The sequence below is a fragment of the Candida orthopsilosis genome (assembly GCF_000315875.1).
Source record: "Candida orthopsilosis Co 90-125, chromosome 2 draft sequence".
In the NCBI taxonomy this organism is placed as follows: domain Eukaryota; kingdom Fungi; phylum Ascomycota; class Pichiomycetes; order Serinales; family Debaryomycetaceae; genus Lodderomyces; species Lodderomyces orthopsilosis.
The window spans coordinates 2,229,291-2,250,614 of NC_018295.1; the positions used below are offsets into that span (position 1 = coordinate 2,229,291).

A 21,324-nucleotide genomic window follows, 5' to 3' on the forward strand; every position below is an offset into this window, starting at 1 on the left:
TGTTGAATTTTGTATACCCATACTTCAAACTAATCCACTCGTAGTGGTTTTGAATGATGAAGTTTTTCTGATTTTGTATAATTTTAAAAATTTTAATTTGTGAAAAGACGGGAGAAATGTAAAAAGAAGGAAATGGTGGAAAGTTAATACAAAGAGAAAGTGATGAATTCGATTTTCTAAAACATGTCTCATTAAAATATTAATAAAATATATATATATATTACACTACTCAACCGGGTGAATTTGTCCTTTCTTAACTTTATTGACTCTGTTGGTTTTGTTGCCTCTGCTGTGTCTGTTGTGTCTGCTGCGCTTGCTGTGATGGTGTTGCAGCATGCAATTGCGATTGTGAAAGCAATTGATCATGTTCAGCATTCATATAATTAGGTACATGATCAATCACTTCATCATTAAATAATTGATGAGCTAATGAACTTGATGCATTGTGATGCGATGACGATGATGACAATCCGAAGTAATCATCACTTTGACTACCTTGTTGCTCGTTTCCATTTTCAGTGTTGTTGTTACTGGTACTACTTTGAGGCACTCGTGATTGTGGTGGAGTCTGTTGATTGAATGTGAAGAAACTGATATGGTTATTCGCGCCATGGCCAAGTGATGGTGGGGATACTTGATTATCACTAACGTTTTGATTTTGTTGATGTTGGTGATCTGCTTGTATATGATTTTGAGATACTTGTTCTTGATTCGTATTGCGTTCTTCCACCGTAGCATCTTCTTCATCATCTTGACCCAAATCCGGTGGTGCTGAAGGCAACAAACTATCTTCATGTTGTTGCATTCTTTCCTTTTCTGACAACCCTGAATTCTCGTGTAAACTCTGCATAAATTCATTCAGTATCGTTGTATGATCTTCATTATACAATGGTGCTTCATCTCCAATAGCAAGGTTGTCATCAGCATTAGATGAATAAGGTGGTGTTTGAAAATGATTTAATTCTCGGGATTCTGGAATTGGGTTTATATATGGATACCGTTGGGGTGAATTTGTGGCTCCCAATGCTGATGTTGATGACGTTGACGGTGGACCATTAATTGGAGCTGGATTTGCAGTAACATGTTGCGTTCCTGATACTGATGAAGAAAATGGGGTATGGCCAAAAAATGATGGTGAATTACTTGATGTGGTTTGAATTTGTGGTGAAGGATGACTTGATGAATTATTAAACAATGCAGGTGACAAATTGGAATTGGATAATGATGATGATGAACGTCGTGACACATTGGTAGTTGTAGGTTCAGTTGATGAAAGGGTTTGTGCTTCTTCATCCTCTGGTTGCAGTCGATGAGTTCCAATACAAATTTCACTAGTCAATTGTAAAAATTTTTTTGATCTTTTGAATCGATCAGTGTTTATAAATGTAGATCGATCTTTTTGGTTTTGTATTGTTGAAGTAAAATTAAATTGAAACGATTCAATTGATGTTGTATTCTTTTGTTGTGGTTGTTGAATATTATTGTTCGTATCAGGCAGATGTCGATCGGCTACTAGATCAGGATCGACGTTTACTGACCGACCAGAAAGATTGATGAGTACTTCAATGAAGTACTGAAATGATACTAATGGGCATCCTGTAATTGTGGGGAATGCATCTGGTGGTACTCGTAGTGACGTTTTAACTTCGGAGTTTAGAGTCACTGGGTCAACATACAATGGTAGCACAGTTTGTTGTAGATCTTTTCTAAAACTCTCCACAACTCCATCAGGACCATTGTCTAATCGACAAACACGAACAAATGTTATGATAATCCCATTAAGGTCCTGAATTTTCTTTAAATGGTTAATTGTTAATTTTACAGGTATTGATTCTCCTCGTAAATACCCTCGTTGTGGTATATCTAAGATCACTTTTATTGTCGACGGCGATTTATTAACACTAAGTGTCAGTCTATCATGATGTTGTCCAAGTTCAGTAGAGTTTGTATGAGATGATTGTTCATTGATGGAGTTTTGATCCAGATTGTTTGATGACATGGTACCAAATGTATGTACTGTATTTATAGTTGATGTTGATGATTGTGTACGCAGTAGTTTCTTGTCTTTGGTTAGATTCCCTCTAGGGTCCTTCAATATTAATCTCTTTGGTTTAGGTCGTGGTAAGGTTGATACATCTATAGGGTTGATTAGATTTATTAATTTCTCGGATGTATATGAAGGATTATGCAGTGATTTCTTTTTACCCACCGGTAGTTCACCAGGTGACGTTGGTAAATTATTGGACATGTCAGTTGTAAATGAGGATGCATTACCTACTGAAGCTTTTAATGAGTAATTGATGGATCCTTTACCAAAATCGATTGACGTAAATACTTTTTTATTCGGTAGCTTTACAATAAATGGAAACACATGTTCACCTTTATTTAATCCATTAGTGAACTCTTCGTTAGTACCACCTATATTGTCATTGCCACCATATATCTTGATAGTATGATCAAATAAAGTATGCTTTATCGGTCTTAGTTTTGAATGTGAAGAAGCATTTATCTTGATAAACCCAATTAATGAAAGGGTTATAACTATGTTTGCCAAATTCCTCTTTGATATTAATACAATTTGTCCTGATACTTCATCTCCAGGTAGCCATGTCTTGTGAGGATTATCCAATTGTACATAAAATTCATCAACAGCATTAAAATCCAACTTGAAGGCAGATGTGAATGAAGAAGTGCCAAGTTTTGAAGTGGAGGAGCTTGCAGTAGTACTACCACTACTCGGAGAAGGTAGTATTTTTGATACAGCTCTTCTCATCTATCTGCGGTATTGTATTCCCTGTATGTGTAGGCTTATTTGATTTTGTATTTGACCTTGGCTTGGCTGTGTCACTTTTTTATTTTTTTGCTGTTTGATTGTCTGTTGTTATTTACTTTTGCATGTAACTAATGAAAAAATGAATCAAAGGTGGTTTGTGTAGCTGGGAGATGAAGTGTAGTCTAAGATAGTCTAAACAGGGTGGGGATGTTTATGCGTGTGTGTAAATCTGTGTCTAGTTTCTAGTAATTTGTGGTTTAAGTATTGGTGAGTGTCGTTGATAAATTTATTGTCTCTCTTTTATTTCTTTTTAATTGTTCTCTTACATTGATTACCAAAAAGAGGAACGGAGTGCAAAAGAGATAAAACTATTGTTCCGCTAAATCCATATTCAACTATATACAATGATTACTATGAAATATAGTTGATAGATGCAATCTCTAAAAACATCAGTAGCTCATACTCACTTAATCACTATATAGCATGCTGTCGGACGTGTTGATATTAATGTTCAGGCGTTGAACCCCCTATTCAAATGCACTAAAAAGCGGAAATAAAAGAAAACTTTAATGTCATTTTTAATAAATGTCGCAACATACACTTTCACGATACTATCGTATCATACACTCATTTATCAGATAAAAATTAGTTGTGCTTTGTAGTACATTATCACGTCAGAGCTCCTTGTCTCTACCAATCTTTATTTGCTATTTTTTATGAAGGTATCTCTGTATCTAAGCTAGTTTTAGCCTCGTGTTTTTCACTTTTTATTCCCTTGTTGATAAATACAATAACAATATCTGTCACATGTGGCTGAGGCGGGGAGTGCATGCTTTTCATAACAATACACCTACATTAATCATTAAAGCTTCAATCTTTGTGTTTTTTCATTGTCACCACCTGTTTAACCAGTTCTAATTCGTATACTAAAAACCTTATTTATGCATGAACCCCAGGAAAAAACTAAAATTTTAAATTGAGGAAAGAAAACTGGAAGAGAGTTTATTGTAACGTCGATAAAGCATCAATTGCACTTTTTATTGTACTTAAAGTTTCATATTTGGTCCGGATATGCATTGCCATGTGGAGTGCGTTCTTTTGCAAAAGTTTTGGCGCCCTACAAGTGGCAAATACAATTTCTATAGCGTCTCGTTATCATTTTAAGAAATTGTCAATACAATATGCCATATGGGCCTATTGAGATATCCATGTATTTATAAATCTTGCACTGGTTTTAAACCACTTGTATCTTCTTCTCTCCCTTCTCTTGCATAAAAGAACGCCTAAGAAATTTTATTTCTTTTTCTTCGTCTTTTTTGCAACCTCTTTTGGCCGAGAGAATTAATAAACAATGAATATCTAAAGAGAAGGGCTCCGTATGTTACATTTTGGCAAAAATAATGTTTGCATACCACATCACAAGTAAACTTGTACCATCGTATACAGTTTTATTCTCAAATTTAATATGCTTTATTAACTAATATACAAAAATGGTGACCATTTCTAAAACCCTTATTGGTTGTACAAATCTATCCACAGCAACTTTTCTCACTCCCCCCGGGAAGCATCATACTTAATCAAAAGTTTTCTTAGTTCCTTTAAATTCAGTAGCAGCTGATTTTCTTGGTGTTCCACTTGGTGTAGCTGATCTTTCTCTACCACCAAATCCACCAAATCCACCACGGCCACCACCACGACCACCACCAAATCCACCACGACCACCACGGAATCCACCACCATTGCCACCACCGTTGTTATTATCTCTTGGGGCTGAGAAGTCCAACCTACATGGTCTTCCTTCCAAATATTCACCATTCAAAGCTTCCAAAGCAGCTTTAGCTTCATCAACAGAACTAAATTGTACATAACCGAAACCTTTTGGTTGTTGAGTATCCGGGTGGGTTGGTAATCTACATGAAATAACATTACCATATTCACCGAAAACTTCAAATAATTTATCTCTGTTAGCATTGAATGATAAATTACCAATGAATAGAGTATCTGATGGTGGTGATTGTTGATCACCAAATTGTCTAGCACGATCGTTGTTAGATTTAGTGGCATGAGGTTTACCAGTTGACAAATCCAAATTGATTGGTCTACCATCAATTTCTTTACCTTGCATCTCAGCAATGGCATTTTCAGCAGCTGATTTGGAGGAGAAGTCGACGTATCCATAACCTCTTGATTTTCCAGTAGCTCTTTCCATTATGACTCTAGCACTAATAACACCTTCAAGATGTTCGAATTCTCTCTTTAACCAATCATCGTCAATGTTCCATGATAATCTACCAGCAAAAATGGTAGCTGGTTCTTCATCAGTAGTGAATGATTCAGATTTGGCTTTTTTGTTTTCCGGAGTGTTTATTGATTCTGCTTCCTCAATCTTACGTTTCTTTGGTGTTTCCTTGACTTCTTCCTCTGAGTCGGAGTCGGAGTCGGAGTCAGAGCTTGAATTGGAATCTGAATCGGATGACGATGATGATGATGAGCTAGAGCTGTCGGAATCGGAATCAGATTCTGAACTCAGGCTTGATGAGCTGGAAGACGATGCTTTCTTGACTTCAACTTTCTCTTCAACTTCCTCTTCTTCTTCGCTGTCTGAACTTGATGATGATGATGATGATGAGGAGGAGGAGGAGGAGGAGCTTGAATCAGATCTCTTTTCCTTCTTGGTTACTTTGATTTCCTCTTTGACTTCTTCTTCTTCCTCCTCACTGTCTGAGCTATCTGAGCTAGATGATGATGATGAAGATGATGAGCTTGAGTCAGATCTTTTTTCCTTCTTAGTTACTTTGATTTCTTCTTTTACCTCTTCTTCTTCGTCTGACGAGGATTCGTCACTTGATTCGTCGCTAGGTGATTCATCAGATGATGAGCTAGAGCTAGAGCTAGAGCTTGAATCGGAGTCTGAACTTGATGAACTATCTTCTTCTTCCTCTTCTTCAGATGAGCTTTCTTCCTTCTTGCTCTTCTTCTTCTCTACCTTCTTTTCAACCTTAGCTACTTTAGCATCCTTCTTGCTAGCAACCTTCTTATCCACTTTCTTATCTTTAACTGACTTAGCCATTGTATATATAATATGTCTTTAAAAAGAATAATCAATTGGTGTGGAAAAAAATAGATACAAAAAATGAGATGATATGGAGAGATGAGGTGGAAAAAAATTATGAAGAGAAGAGAAGAGAAAAAATTAGAACATGTCGTATGATGCTTAACTGTAGCTTACTTCCCAATATGGAAGTCTATAACTTCTACTTTTTGTACTTCTGCCGGTATCGCTGTAACCAAGGAGGGGCAATACAATAATGTCTATTTGTACCACGCCGTAAATTTTTCACCATTTTTCAAAATCATCATAATATCACCAAAACACACCAATTTCACCATTATTCTTCTTCTTTCACGTTATCAACCGGCTACCAGCAATGATGTTCCCACAACTCAAGCTCTTTTCAAGAGCTGCATCACGTATCCCACCCGTGAAACTACAGTACAAAAACATGCTTAAAAATCCATCCACTAAGTACCCACCACCAAAACAAATCAAATTAGAACATCGTGAATGGCCCAGTAAAGTAGTGGCAAAAGCACCAAGATGGTTGTCTACCGATTTACGTGATGGTAATCAATCATTACCTGATCCAATGTCAATACTGGAAAAAAAGGAATATTTTCATAAATTAATTGATACTGGATTTAAAGAAATTGAAGTTAGTTTCCCACTGGCTTCACAAACTGATTTTGATTTTACTCGATATGCAGTTGAGAATGCTCCTGAGGACGTTGCCATTCAAGTCTTGACTCAATCGAGAGAACCTTTGGTTAGAAGAACGGTTGAATCAGTAAAAGGAGCTAAAAAAGCCATCATTCACATTTATTTAGCTACTTCGGATGTGTTTAGGGAGGTCGTATTTGGTATGTCACAAGAAGATGCTATTGCTAAAGCTGTTGAAACTACCAAGCTAGTCAGAAGCTTAACCAAAGATGATCCTGCCATGAGTGAAACTGAATGGAATTTGGAATTTTCACCAGAATGTTTTTCCGATACACCAGTTGAATTTGCCGTGGCAATTTGTGAAGCCGTGAAACAAGCATGGGAACCAACTGTTGAACATCCAATGATTTTCAATTTACCAGCAACAGTTGAAGTTGCCGGCCCCAATGTTTACGCCGACCAAATTGAATATTTCTGTAAACATATTACTGAACGTGAGAAAGTTGTTGTTTCCGTCCATTGTCATAATGATCGTGGCTGTGGGGTTGCAGCTACTGAGTTGGGGTTACTTGCTGGTGCTGATCGTGTTGAAGGTTGCATATTCGGAAATGGTGAACGTACAGGAAATGTTGATTTAGTCACGGTTGCATTAAACTTGTACACCCAAGGTATTTCCCCCAATTTGGATTTTTCCGATATACAAAGTTTAATTGATGTAAGTGAACGTTGCAACAAGATCAAAGTTCCTGAAAGAGCACCATATAGTGGATCACTTGTGGTTTGTGCTTTTAGTGGATCACATCAAGACGCTATTAAAAAGGGATTCAGTTATGAACGTAATGATGGAAAATGGGCAGTTCCTTATTTACCTTTGGACCCCAAAGATATTGGAAGAACGTATGAAGCTGTTATTAGAGTTAATTCACAATCAGGTAAAGGTGGAAGTGCATGGGTGATTTTAAGATCTTTGGGATTGGATTTACCTAGACATCTACAGGTGGCATTTTCATCCATTGTTCAACATAAAGCTGACCAATTGGGAAGAGAATTACAAATTGATGAAATTGTTGATGTTTTCAATAAGGAGTATCTTGTACAAACACCATTATCAATTGTTGATTTTGAAATCACCAAGAGTAAAAACGACAACAGAGAAATATTTGCCCAGTTGAATATTAGTGTTGATGGACAAGAGATTGTCATTAAGGGTGAAGGAAATGGACCAATTTCTTCCTTCATTGATGCAATTGGAAAGAAATTTGGTACATTGTTTGAAGTTGTCACTTATCAAGAACATTCCTTAGGTACAGGATCAGCCTCCAAAGCAGCTACCTATGTTCAATTGAGTTATTTGAATGAGGTTGGTGAAAAAGTGACAAGATGGGGTTGTGGTATCAATCATGATGTTAGTCAAGCTTCAATGGACGCTATTTTAAGTGTAGTTAATTCATTGATTAATGAAGGTAAAATTCAGATACCAAATTAGTAAAGAGAGATGTTGTTTAGAGGCTTTATAGGTTAATAAAAGTTGTGTATTGTAAGGAAGTGGCACCAAGATGATGAACCCCCTTTTGGTGTATTCTCTTATCTTATCAGGAATGACATAAGATTTGTCTTGTTAGGGCTTAGCCCTAATAAATGTTGCACGTGAGTGTCTGAAAAATTAATTCTTTGCGTCAACGAGATAAAGAAAAAAATCTCCCGCGGTCTTGGGACGAATTCCCAGGTTACTCTCGTCCAATTTTTCGTTCTAACCATACGAATTTAGCAGCTCCTCGCACCAGAAAAAATAAGCCATTCGAAGTAAATTTTTCACTAAAACAACTTCATCACAAAACCAAATCCTCCTAAGGTCTCACTCACTTTACAAAAATTTTTTTCCACAAGTTTTAATTTTTTTCCAACCTTTCCTACACACATCATCAACCCTCATCATATACACCATGTCATCATTCGAACCAGTTGTTGTTATTGATGGTAAAGGCCACTTATTGGGTCGTTTAGCCTCCATCATCTCCAAACAAATCCTTAACGGACAAAAGATCGTTGTTGTTAGATGTGAAGAATTAAACATTTCTGGTGAATTTTTCAGAAACAAATTGAAGTACCATGATTACTTGAGAAAATCTACTAGATACAACAAGACCAAAGGTCCATTCCATTTCAGAGCTCCTTCAAGAATCTTGTACAAAGCTATCAGAGGTATGATTCCTCACAAGACCGCTAGAGGTAAGGCTGCTTTGGAAAGATTGAAGGTTTTCGAAGGTGTTCCACCACCATATGACAAGAAGAAGAGAGTTGTTGTTCCACAAGCTTTGAGAGTGTTGAGATTGAAGCCAGGTAGAAAATACACTACTGTCGGTAAATTGTCAACTTCAGTTGGTTGGAAATATGAATCAGTTGTTGAGAAATTGGAAGAAAAGAGAAAATTACAATCAGCTGAATATTATGCTAAGAAGAAGGCTTTAACCAAGAAATTGAACGCTGCTCAAGCTTCCACTGCTGAATCTGAAGCTGCTAAGAAATTGTCTGCTTTGGGTTACTAAAGTGGGAGAATAGAAAAGTAAGAAGAGAAAGTGTTCTTTTTTTAAGTATGACTGCAGTTGTACCCCATTCGTTGTCAATTGAGAGAGCATGAATTGCTCTTTTTTGATGAGGAAGGGTGCAGCTGTGGTAAAGAAAAGGATAATTATCATCATCATGATCGCCCGGTATATAACGAAACCACCCTTTTGTTGTTGTTCCTAGTCATTGTTTTATATAGGAGTAATTTAAAAAGAAATTTATCATAATAGTAAAAAGGTTATTGAAGAAATGTAGATGCTGTTGTAGTTCTCTATGTTGATGGATAGTGAAAGAAGCGAAGATATTATCTACATAGTATTGAGTCTTGACAAGTGTTGTGTTGCAATACGTCAGTATTAAGGTTTTATTCAATAATTTGTTCTATACCTAAGACTGAATAGAGTTAGAACTGCTCCACAATGAATCCTTTCGCTTGACAAACGTTAAACACGACCTGAAGTCGTCGTACAAGCAAAATGCGCATTGAAAAAAACTCGCCGAGCACTATGTAGAGTTTTTTATTGTTCCGCAAGTTTTTAAATTTACAAGCATATATTATAACAATATTTTGATGCTTTCAAATAAATTTAGAGCAAAGGTGAACAACTCTGAGTAACATTTGTGTGACATTTGTGGTCCAATTTTTACTCTAATGGTGACAATAACTGGGCTAAAGGTTCAAAGCTACGATATTTTTGAATGGCTACCAAATATCCATCATGAACGTCAATAAAGTGGTAGCGGGTAAGTTTGGCTACCATGCATACCGACAATCAGTTAACCTTTTACATCAGTCTATCATGGTAGATTAAGGTAAAATTACAAGCTTATATTAGCAATTAATACAACTTAAGTATACAATCTGTGTAAAGCTCTTACCAATTCTTGCTTAATTTTAGTTCTCTTCAGAACTTTATCATCAGTTCTAATTGTATTATTCTTGATTGTGGTATTTGATTGAGATGATTTACTTCTTTTTAGTTTCATTTTGATAGTTTCAACATAAGTTACTTGACCACTTGATTTATCAACAAAATTAACAATTCTTGATATAAAATTACCAATTTCAACAAGGGATAATTTTTGATTGCCTATTGACATACTATTTTCTCTAATGTGAAGAAATAATTTGGGATATTGATGGATTTTTAACTCAGATATTAAGTGGTCTGCATTAAGTACTCTTTGAGAACTAACTGTGTTGTTGTGTGTACTATTGTTTATGTTGTTGTTTGCGTATTCAAAGATATATGATTTTCCCAAGTGGATTATGGTGAATTGACCAATAAAGATTTGTTGTTGACGAGTAGGGAATAGAACTAATTGATGATAAAACATGTACAAGAATAAATGATTGATCGTGAGTTGGTCAATGGTGATTTTGTTGGTAGCATAACTATTGATTAAGCTTAGTATTGATGTTAGCTTTATAGTGATTTCTTGATGGTTGTAAATGATGGTGATCTCAGTCTGTTGCAAACTGGATGACGCTCTTGAGATTGATGATGAACCAGCATCATGAATCTCAAGTACTTCTCCTTCTGTTTCTTCTGTTCCTTCTTCTTCGACTTCCTCTTCTTCTGTAGTTTGCAATAGACAGTTGCTGTTTCTTGGTCTAGCACATTCAGTCTCTTGTTTAATAATAGCTAATCTAGTTTGTAGATAAGTTGACAAGTATTTGGAATCAAATTGTTGCAGTATATCTGAAGATGGATTTAATGTAATACTTGATTCACAAGGCGAAGGTAGCGTTGTATTATGCGAAGATGGTGTATAAATACCAGTAGCCATCTTCACTTATGTTCTTTTTTAGGTAGCTTGTTTATTGCTGTAAGATACTTTAAGTTCATATGTTAACGTATGTATGTATATATATACATCAAAATGTATACATTAAAGGGTTTTGTTGAAATTAGTAGTGTACATAGTAAAAGTAATAATAAATAATAGGAGTAAGGCTAAAAAGACAATAACAAATACAAAAACAAAAACAATAAGATTATACATAACATACATATAACATAATAAAAGTGGGGAGACAATACAATACAAACTTTTACATTAAACGATGACCAAAGCTAGAACAAACGTTGTATCTAACTGTATCTTTGGCAAACATGTGATCACGCTCCCCTTTACAATGACTACAAAAGTGTTTAAAGCTTTGTTTCATACTGTAACAGGAAATGTTCCCTATCCGTCTCCGCTCTCCACATTATCCCCCCTCCTTTCCCCCACCACCAAAAACTTTAAATATTCTCAACACACAAAACCAATATAAAAAAATTTGTTTGTGTAATTAACTTTAATATGCCTTTGGTTGACCAGCCAATCAAATTCAAGTAAAAATGCATTTTTTAGATGTATCTGTACTTTTACGGCACCAGATGTTAACAGATCTCAAAAACCTTTAAACAATACATTCATTTTAACATCTGGTACTTTACACAATAGTATGACAAAACTTCGAGGTGATTTTAGTGAAGAGTTTAAAATAGGAGAAACTTTGTTCGTGGTCGATAATATAACCACCCTACAACGGAGAGTTGATGATCTATGGACTAACATATCGGTTGGGAAATAGTGAGGATTGATCTAAAGTAGTGCTGTTCGGCCCTGTGTCAAATTGTTGCAAGGGATCGCAATTTCACCCCTTGTTGTGCAGATACGCCTCATATATAAAACGTCTTTTGATATATGCAGTATAAACCTATTTGCATGGAGAGGAGGGGAGGAAGTAATGAGGCTTTAAATTACAACTCTTCCTGTTTACGGGAGATACGAGACATTGGGTTACTCTTCGGTACTACAGTGACAACTTTCCAAACACGCGGCTGGGAATTTGTTAATCGTAATTTTTATTCAAGTTTTCATTACTCTTTTTATAATTGTTGGGTAACCCCACCCCAACGAGTAAAGTGTTCCTGAAACGGATGCCGAATCTCGATTCTTTCATTAGAGGATTTTCTGCAACTCAAACACCTCTTGGTGAGTTAATTTAGATGCAGTTTTTGATTCTCAGCTCTGTTTGTCTCTCTGTTTTACCACACTGGCCAGGAATCCATCAAGCCTCAATTTCCATAACTACGTCTTTAGTGAAGTGTCAATAATTTTAATTCATTAAAATCTATCTAGTATCAGTAACTATACAACATTATGTCAAAGTATCCATGCATCATCTCCTCTTTTCACTTAATTTAATTCTTCTTTAGTCTTTTTAATAGCTGCGTCGATAGTCTCCTTAATTTGAGCTTCAGTAGGTTCTTTGGCCTTTTCTTCTTCTTCTTGCTCCTCCTTCTTCTTGGGTTGTGGTAAATCGGCAATATCTTGAGCAATTTGAGGGTCTTGATGTTTTCTAGCACTAATAATACCACTGAAAATTGAATCACTATAAAATAATCCGTATCTTCTAAATTGCTTAATCAAATCAGCCGTTTGTTTTGTATCCAATCCTTCAGCAAATTTAGCAAATGTATGACCTAAACCAGCAAACCATTCATAATTCAAATGTAACTTGAAATCCTTGGGGTTTTCTTTGGCTTCTTTTTCCAATTGTCTCATGGTTTTTTCCATATATTCTTTGGTCAAGGGAGTATTGTAACCTTCACCTTGTTTTAAATGGACACCCAAATGTCTAATGGTGTTGAACAAACCCTTTTGATGAGCAGGTACCATTCCTCCGTGTTCTTTAATCTTGGTTTCTCTATAGAAATCCTTGTATTCGTCAATAGTAGCTTTTCTAGTTCCTGTCCATCCCAATTCGACCAATTCATCTTGACTAACATTCAATTTAACACTTCCTGGTAAACGGAATAATTTCATTGGATTGAATGCACCGGTGTATAAGAATAAAAAGATGACAACAACTTTAACAATATGGATGGTGAAGAAGAAACATTGCAACAAGATATCCACTGGATCTTCCAAATCCTTAAGCAATGCACGTTCAACGTTGACAAATCCAGTCGATTTAGCAACATAAGCCATGAATTTAGTAGCCCAATTAGTCAAACAAATACCTGGAGTAGGACTAATAAAGTCAGGTAAATCAGTGTACAACCAGACTGCCAATAATCCAAGAATAAAATACCAAGTAAAATAATCAAATTTCCAAACTGGTAAAATCAATTGTCCCGGCCATACATGAACATTAATCAATTCTTCATTGGGAATAATTGTTGAAACTTGTTTAGCTGCATCATCCTCAAATAAGAAATTCCCATCTTCAGTCATGTAACCAGGAGCAGTTGATTTCTGGAAACCAATTGGTTGTGAATGATAAAAAACACTAGGTCTTAAAGCAATTGGCAATGTTTTGAAAATCTTGAATAGATCACCAAATGTCGTCTTGGTATTAATTTGGAAACAATAATCTCTTTCAGAATCCGAATTGAAACGAACATATACATCTAAAAATGCAATCTCTTCTCCATTGGCATCAGTTGCAACATCATCATCGGCAATTTCTTCAATTTTAGATTGGGCCGCATTGAGGTCATTGTTGTTGAGTACGTGAACACCTGAAGATATTCCTGAAGATGGATTGTGGTTGGTAGATGACATAGTTTATGTATCTTAATGAATTGAAAGAAGAATGAGTTTATGTTGGGTCTAGAATGAAAAATTAAATGTTCTCCCTTTTTTGTCGACGCGGGATGAGAGAGCAAGCGGAGTGAGTGGCGACAAATTCTTTTCTTAGTGTGTGCACCAGTTTATCTGGTGATGTATTATTTTGTTTGTTTGTTTGTATGTCAAATTTCCTTCTTTTACGTCATTGTACATTAAAAGAATCTCGATCTTTGTTTTCGCTTAGTGATATTACTAAGCTAGAATAATGCATAAGTCCAACATCATCAAAGAGCATAGATATGTCATAATGGAAGATATTTTGATCTTTAGTATTCTTGTAAAATACAAAATTTCCCTACAGTTGCACAACAAATTCGAAATCTAAATGGGGCATTCTCTCTAATTTTACAATTTTAAAAAATGGTTGCGAAATTTTGAAAATTCCTTGATGAGTTCACACAGTTCACACAAGCCTCACAAATGTACACTATGAAACATATACGATTTCAGTTGGTCATGTGGTTAACTCCCATATGACAAATCCACTTGACGGTTTGTTCATCGGATTTGCCGTAAGAAGTGTTACAACAGATATCCGCTTATATAAACCAGCATCAAGCATTGGCACTTGCTCCTTTACACTCAAAACTTTACGTCACAAAGCTCAAATTTTATCGAAACATCTATGTTTACAAAGCATGGCCACTATATCAAGAACGTCGTGGACCCAAGGTGTTGAAGAAACATAAATTTTAAATTCATAAAGATATCAGTAACTTCAAGACCAATATTTGTACCATAATCTCTACTTATAAATTAAAGAAGTATCTATTCTGAATGGGCCAAATGGAAAAGATTCATCAATTTGAATTTTACGGATTTTATGTTCTATTAATTTTACTCAGCCTCGCCCTCTTTATATAAATCAATTAAACATTTCCAATTGGTTGCAAATTGTAAAGTTCGTTTTCATCAACTTGATGAAGCAGAGAACACTTTATAACTTGTAACAGGACCTTCGGCTACTACACTGTAATAATGAGTTTTTGCCTCCAGCTTTTCTGCACAAGCCCCCGATTCAAATAGTCAACAACCCCAGAACACCTTACATTAAACCCGATCTGGTATTAAGGGTGATTAACTTCGCTTATCAATTATCGAGTTTGACAATCCGTATTGAGCATCTTTCCCAAGGCTCATATAAATGCAAAAATATAAATTTGAAACGGTTATTTCTTCTCCATCGCAATCCAATTAAGTTATATTACTGATTAACTAAAAAATTCGATACTACGTCACTTTGTCAATTATCAATTCTAGGATCTATTTACCTTGATGAGGTGATTCTCAATCCTCCATTGGACAAACAATATCCCAGACTTACATTGCTTTGTCAATGATGGGTTTTTTTCGAGCCAAGTTCGTCCACCAGTGATTCAGGGCATAGCTGAGCTGAGCTTGGCCACAAAATACCAAACATGCTCGTTTTTACATATGATGAGAACAGTGACACTATTGCAGAACAAATGAACCAGTGTTGTATTAGTTTTCTCATTGCAAGCATGAATTGGTGGTTTCAAGACCCATACCTGAAAAAGTATTCGAAATTTACCAATAACATCATCATTTTAGTCTTGATTTGCCCCATGGTGTAGTTGGTTTCCATTTTCTTGAGCGAGAAGCGCGATTTACGAGACTCAGATGCAATATTGTTGGATGGGGGAGCGAGGAAAAGGAGCAGTTGATGGTGCAAGCTCTAGTGGTGGGTTTCGGGAAATGTTTCTTAAATACCCAGTTGGCCGTAATTTTCAAAAGCGACAATGCTAGTACATACCACCTAAATTGATTTTATGTTACTCTGCTACTCACTCTGCTACTCACTCTGCTACTAAGGTAGGTTGACTTATTATGATTTGATAGTTTATTTGCTTTAAAGAACACAGGAGTCTGATGTGCGTACCTTTGTAAAACAAACTTTTTTGCAATTAGGTTGAGTACATGTGAACGTATAACTGATACATAGATGAGATGAATTGAATCTTCTCCGTATCTATGTTGACATTTCTTTTTCATGATAACTGAAGATTGTAGCATGCAAATTTGGATCAATTCTTGGGAGAAGTATACACAGGTTTACAGGCTTTCAATCATCTTTTGAATGTTTAGTACCTGCATCACCAAATTTGGATCAGTAATCTTCTTTTGCTTGATATCAGTCAACAACAGTCGTAAAAAACTTTTAAATTCCATAATCACTGATGCCACTTTGCCATTCAAGTATTGTTGTTGTATCTTGCTTTGATTTTCAACACCACTAGTCAATTTAGATAAATGTTTATCAATATTAATAATTGAAAGATAAGTAGCGGTGATTTTTTGTATGTGATGTAAATTTAACTCCTCCTTGGTCAAATTTTCAAAATTTTCGATTTGATCATGGAGTAAAAGTTGCAACTTGGCTATGCTTTTCAATTCAATCAATTGTTGTCTCACTTTCAAACTCATACCAATTTCATTCTCCATGGTATTAAATTTCTCGTCATATTGAATCAATTGTAATTTAAATTGTTTTAAATCTTCCGATACTGAGTTGATCAAATCATCACCACCATTTATTGATTTACCCAATTTAATAAAATCTGTATAATCATGATTGACGATGTCTAGTAAATTCTGGTTTAAAGTGGATGATAATTGTTTCAATTCTTTGATTAAAACATCAAGTGATGTAAATCGATGATGTTTGTAGAGAAATTGATCAATGGCATGGGGTTCGTTGTTGAAATTTTTGAAATCGGTGGTTGATATAGACACTGGAAATGGGAAGTCTTCTTCTTCGGAGATGGTATCAGATATTATGGCATCTAGGTTATGTGACATAATTTCTGATTCGTAATTAGAGTTAATATACACCTTGTGTGATTTTTTTCAGAGATCAAAAATTGGGAAACGAACAAAATTGGTAGCGACCTCCGGCATGTGAAAGAGCCTGTGCTATTTGGGCGACAATCGTGCTATTTTCTAACATGCAAGCTCTGAGTGAGGTATTGAATAGTCATAGCTTCTCAAAAGTAGCCCGTGAGTTGGTTGTGTCTGCTCTTTCAAGATTTCTTTGAAACGAATGCAGAATATTTGCAACGACTTGATGAAGAGTTTTTCACAAAAATTTCTTCCGATTCCAAAGCACCCAAAGCCTACATCGGTCCGAGGAGAGTACAATCGTAGTTCTTTCAACAGATGTGTCTTTGAAAAATACGATGAGAAGGGATAGCTATCTAGCGTGTGTGGTAAATTTGGATCATTTTGTATCCTTTTAGGTTCTATTTATAGCCAAGCCAATCACTAAAACTTGCGTAAACAAGGCTCAATCAAACAACTAGAATCCCAGATTAGAGTAAACTGTCACGCGATATCAACTTTGTCTGCAAGTAATATTTTCTAAATTTAGCTTGTGTTAATTTTAATTGGTTTTTGACGATCAAAAGGGAGTTTAATCCGTTTATGTACAAGTTTGTGGAACCATATGAGTTATAATAAAAGACAAGTAAGGCGGCCTTGGGTGTTAATGCGACCTAAAACTGGAATTTGTCTTCTTTTTTGCAGCCTAATTCGAGGTTAATTTGTCCTTCTATTTTGGGTTAAATTAGAAAGGAGTTATGACATACGATACATAAAATTGACCGTGTCATGTGACACAAACGCGAAATATTATAATTTTCCTCTTTTTGCAATGAAAAGAGTGTTGTGGGAATTTTATTATAGAAAGTGAATCTGATGCAATTAATTAACCCTAATTATAACTGTTTTTGCTTGTCAGGGGGAACAGGCAAGGCAAAGAGAGTAAGACAGAATTCTATATGGCAAAAAAGACAAGAAAAAGATAGACGAAGGTTATGTAAATCCGGGGATCTGTATATCTTCCCTCCGCCCCCACAAACTTAGTATTTCTTTAGTTCTTTCGAAACAACATTTCGCGTTGCAGCTACGCTCTCGTATTGTACAAGGACAAAGCCCTATGTAATCAAGGCTGAGGCTTTTAACCTCTCTAGAAGTCTTTCTTTTAAATGGCTTTCTTTTCCATTTGTTTGCTGAAATAAACACAGCCACTGGAAAAGGTAGTGTATTTTGTACTAAAAGGAAGCAAAAAACAAAGACATTTGTGTTGTTTACAATTTGTCCAAATCAGGATTAAATTGTGTAAATGTTACACAAGGCATTTTAAACCGCAGTATGTCGGTCGGGTATGTGTTGTATTAGAATTGCCGATGCATCCAGTTGGGGGAACGCATACAAACATATACACAAACCAGCCATGTATGCTTCCTCGGATCGAAAGATATATCTGCTTACAAGTAGTTTAAACCGTCAAAAGCAGGCTTTTCGATTACACATGTACAAAACGCGTACTACATCTCTTGATTAAATAAGTTCAATTTTCGAGACAGCTTTGAGCGAGGGATATCAAAAGCGGTTTGTAAAGAATGTATTGGACTTATTTGAGAGCTACACACCCTTTTCCCCCCGTAATTACCGTCTACGTCTCGAATTGCGTGTATAGATTATGCACGCAAAGAGTAGCGCACCCCATTGAGGGTTTTTGTTGAAATCTACTCGTCTCTTGAACCAGCTCCACCAAATGCAAGTCATATGATATATGTAGATCATGGTTCTAAGGTAAGAACTAAACAAATACACACACACATATCTATACATATATATATATATATATGATAGGAGAAAAGAAATATGCACTTAAACTAGAAAGGTGCAATGAAAAAGCCTTGGAACAACTATCTTCAGTGGACTTTACGAGAACTAAAAATAGAAAGCAATGAAGAAAGTGATGGAAGAGTGTATGTCTTCACCTATATGTTTGTCTAAACTGTGATATTGAGTGGTGTGGTGTCTGCTTCAAGATAAAGAGAAATCGTTTCATCCTATGATTGCTGCTGCGCCATCTTCCCTTCTGTTTTAATCAATCTTTATTATTCTGTATCTATGCCATATTGAGTGTCAAATCTAGTACTGTATATAACACCCTCATTGCCTCAGTTTCCTTTGTGTAATATTCCATTTTTCATTTTTAATTTTTCGTGTGTGTGTTTAAAAGTCGTGTACTTTTACCGTGTTATGCGTTATTTTTCAGAATCTCCTTTTTTTATTTTAATTTCAAGCTCCTCGACTGGTTTTCTCAAGCAAACTCATACACGTAATATCAAGTAGAAATAAGGAACGTAAGTAACGCTGTGCTTACATCTGAATAAATGGCGGATGTGTATAACATGGGTGCACTACACTTAATTGAATTCTTGGTAAAGTCGTAGTTCGTAGTAGTTATTCCATTTTTTAAATATATATATAAAAAAAGAAATAGAAATTCTTGTGTTCATTTTGTGTGTCTGGTGTCTGCATTATGCTTGTGCTGCTATTTTGTGTCTGTTTGTTGTTTATTTCTGTTGTGTCGGCTGTTCTTTTGTTTACGTCCGTTTGTTTCGATTTTCATTCTCTCCCTTTGGTTGTAAATATAAATCAATTCCAATTTCCAACAGTCTTTAAATCTCCTCGTAGTTCTTCCTTCTTCTTCTTCTTCTTCTTCTCCAACGAAAGAAAGAAAGAAAACACGTTCCCATCGTTCCATTGGTATTTACTACTACACATTCCTTCGTTTTTTAACTAGCCACATAGAGGAAAGAAAAAATTTTATCAACGTTTTTCAATCCTCCTTTTTTACCAAGACTTTTTTCTTTCAAATTTTTGTTCAACAAATAGTTAAGAAAATTTTCATTTTCCACCAAGAGATCTTACAAGAAAATAACATAACGACTTACCCCTTACATACACATACACATACACATACACACACAATTATATTATGTTGTTTAAATCGCTAATTTCATCGGCTTTTATAGCTGCTACTTCATTAATCACCACTGCTGCTGCTGAAGATTTACCAACAGTTGAAATTGTTGGTAACAAGTTTTTCTACTCAAACAATGGTTCTCAATTTTTTATGAGAGGTATTGCTTATCAACAAAATAACTTGAATTCTTCTGATTCATTTATTGATCCATTGGCTGATCCAGAAACTTGTAAAAGAGATATTCCATATTTGGCTGCTGTCAACACCAACGTTATTAGAGTCTATGCTTTGGATGTAGAAGCAGACCATACTGAATGTATGGAAGCTTTACAGGAAGCTGGTATTTACATTATTGCTGATTTATCTCAACCTGATGAATCTATCAACAGAAAAGATCCTCAATGGACTTTGGATTTGTTTCAAAGATATACTTCAGTTGTTGATGCTTTCCACAACTATACCAATGTTTTGGGTTTCTTTGCCGGTAATGAAGTTACCAATGATGAAACAAACACTGATGCCTCTGCTTTTGTTAAAGCTGCCATTAGAGATACCAAGGCTTATATGAAGGCCAAGGACTATAGATCTATTCCAGTTGGTTATTCATCAAATGATCATTCTGGTATTAGAGTTGCTTTAGCTGACTATTTCGCTTGTGGTGATGAAGATGAAAGAGCTGATTTCTTTGGTATCAACAATTATGAATGGTGTGGTAAATCAAGTTACAAATCGTCTGGTTATGAAACTGCCACTGAAGATTACAAAGATTTGGGTATTCCAATTTTCTTTTCAGAATATGGGTGTAATGAAGTTACTCCAAGATTATTTACTGAAGTTGGTGCTATCTTTGGTGATGAAATGACTGATGTTTGGTCTGGTGGTATTGTTTACTTGTATTTTGAAGAAGAAAACAATTACGGTTTAGTTTCAATTAAAGATGGTAAAGTTTCAACTTTGGATGATTATAATAACTATAAATCAGAAATCTTGAAGATTAGCCCATCATCTGCTCAAGCTTCTGCTGAAAGTGCTAGTGGAACTGGTGTCACTTCATGTCCTACTTCAACTTCAGTTTGGAGTGCTGCTACTGAATTACCACCAACTCCAGATAAGGAAATTTGTGACTGTATGGCCAATGCATTAAAATGTGTTGTTTCTGATAAAGTTGATAGTGATGATTATGCTGACATGTACAGTTATGTATGTGCCAAGATCGATTGTGGTGGTATTAGTGCTAATGGTACCACTGGTAAGTACGGTGCTTATTCACCATGTTCCGCCAAGGACAAGTTGTCATTTGTTTTGAATCTTTATTATGAAGATCAAAATGAAAATGAATCTGCTTGTAGTTTTGATGGTTCTGGTTCATTGAAGAAGAGTGCTACCACTGCTTCCTCATGTTCTGCTTATTTGAAATCAGCTGGTTCTTCAGGTTTGGGATCTGTTGAAGGTTCAGTCAGAACTGATACTTCAGAAGAATCCGATACCAATGGAGGTGGAAAACAAAACTCTGGTTCTTCTTCTGGTGGTTCTGGTTCCTCCTCATCTAGTGGATCTTCATCAAGTGGATCATCTACTAGTTCAGGAAAATCAAGTGATGGTGTTGCTGGTGGTATGATTGGTGTTTCTACCTTGACTAAATTGGGAGCTGTTGCAATTTCAATGGTTCTTGGTTTCAGTTTCGTCTTGATTTAAGGAGAGTTTAATGTATGTTTTGTATAGATAAAGATAAATAAAGTAAAAAAGAAACACGTAATCTTAGAGATGTTGTAGATTGTGGGGGAGGGGGGTATCCATTGAGTAATTGTTACATATTTGATTACATAAAGCCATCTGTTA

General features: G+C 35.6%; 8 protein-coding genes across 8 annotated transcripts; 3 read left to right on the top strand and 5 right to left on the bottom strand. All coding sequences in view use genetic code 12, as the record gives it.

Moving 5' to 3' along the window:
• Window positions 1-259: 259 nt before the first annotated feature.
• On the bottom strand, window positions 260-2,773 carry CORT_0B10680 (Rim8 protein; the record flags this gene model as incomplete). Its single annotated transcript, XM_003868156.1, has 1 exon — window positions 260-2,773. The coding sequence occupies one exon, from the start codon at window positions 2,771-2,773 to the stop codon at window positions 260-262; it is 2,514 nt and encodes an 837-aa protein (XP_003868204.1).
• Window positions 2,774-4,346: 1,573 nt separating this feature from the next.
• CORT_0B10690 (hypothetical protein) lies at window positions 4,347-5,843 on the bottom strand (the record flags this gene model as incomplete). The annotated part of the gene is made up of 1 exon (XM_003868157.1): window positions 4,347-5,843. One exon carries the CDS (start codon window positions 5,841-5,843, stop codon window positions 4,347-4,349), a length of 1,497 nt encoding a protein of 498 aa, XP_003868205.1.
• Window positions 5,844-6,201: 358 nt separating this feature from the next.
• Window positions 6,202-7,977, top strand: CORT_0B10700 (Leu4 2-isopropylmalate synthase; the record flags this gene model as incomplete). Its single annotated transcript, XM_003868158.1, has 1 exon — window positions 6,202-7,977. The coding sequence occupies one exon, from the start codon at window positions 6,202-6,204 to the stop codon at window positions 7,975-7,977; it is 1,776 nt and encodes a 591-aa protein (XP_003868206.1).
• Window positions 7,978-8,434: 457 nt separating this feature from the next.
• Window positions 8,435-9,037, top strand: CORT_0B10710 (Rpl16a protein; the record flags this gene model as incomplete). The annotated part of the gene is made up of 1 exon (XM_003868159.1): window positions 8,435-9,037. One exon carries the CDS (start codon window positions 8,435-8,437, stop codon window positions 9,035-9,037), a length of 603 nt encoding a protein of 200 aa, XP_003868207.1.
• An 868-nt stretch (window positions 9,038-9,905) lies between these two features.
• CORT_0B10720 (hypothetical protein) lies at window positions 9,906-10,847 on the bottom strand (the record flags this gene model as incomplete). The annotated part of the gene is made up of 1 exon (XM_003868160.1): window positions 9,906-10,847. One exon carries the CDS (start codon window positions 10,845-10,847, stop codon window positions 9,906-9,908), a length of 942 nt encoding a protein of 313 aa, XP_003868208.1.
• Window positions 10,848-12,248: 1,401 nt separating this feature from the next.
• CORT_0B10730 (Gsf2 protein) lies at window positions 12,249-13,619 on the bottom strand (the record flags this gene model as incomplete). Its single annotated transcript, XM_003868161.1, has 1 exon — window positions 12,249-13,619. The coding sequence occupies one exon, from the start codon at window positions 13,617-13,619 to the stop codon at window positions 12,249-12,251; it is 1,371 nt and encodes a 456-aa protein (XP_003868209.1).
• Window positions 13,620-15,758: 2,139 nt separating this feature from the next.
• Window positions 15,759-16,505, bottom strand: CORT_0B10740 (hypothetical protein; the record flags this gene model as incomplete). Its single annotated transcript, XM_003868162.1, has 1 exon — window positions 15,759-16,505. The coding sequence occupies one exon, from the start codon at window positions 16,503-16,505 to the stop codon at window positions 15,759-15,761; it is 747 nt and encodes a 248-aa protein (XP_003868210.1).
• A 2,992-nt stretch (window positions 16,506-19,497) lies between these two features.
• On the top strand, window positions 19,498-21,180 carry CORT_0B10750 (Phr2 glycosidase; the record flags this gene model as incomplete). The annotated part of the gene is made up of 1 exon (XM_003868163.1): window positions 19,498-21,180. One exon carries the CDS (start codon window positions 19,498-19,500, stop codon window positions 21,178-21,180), a length of 1,683 nt encoding a protein of 560 aa, XP_003868211.1.
• Window positions 21,181-21,324: the final 144 nt, after the last annotated feature.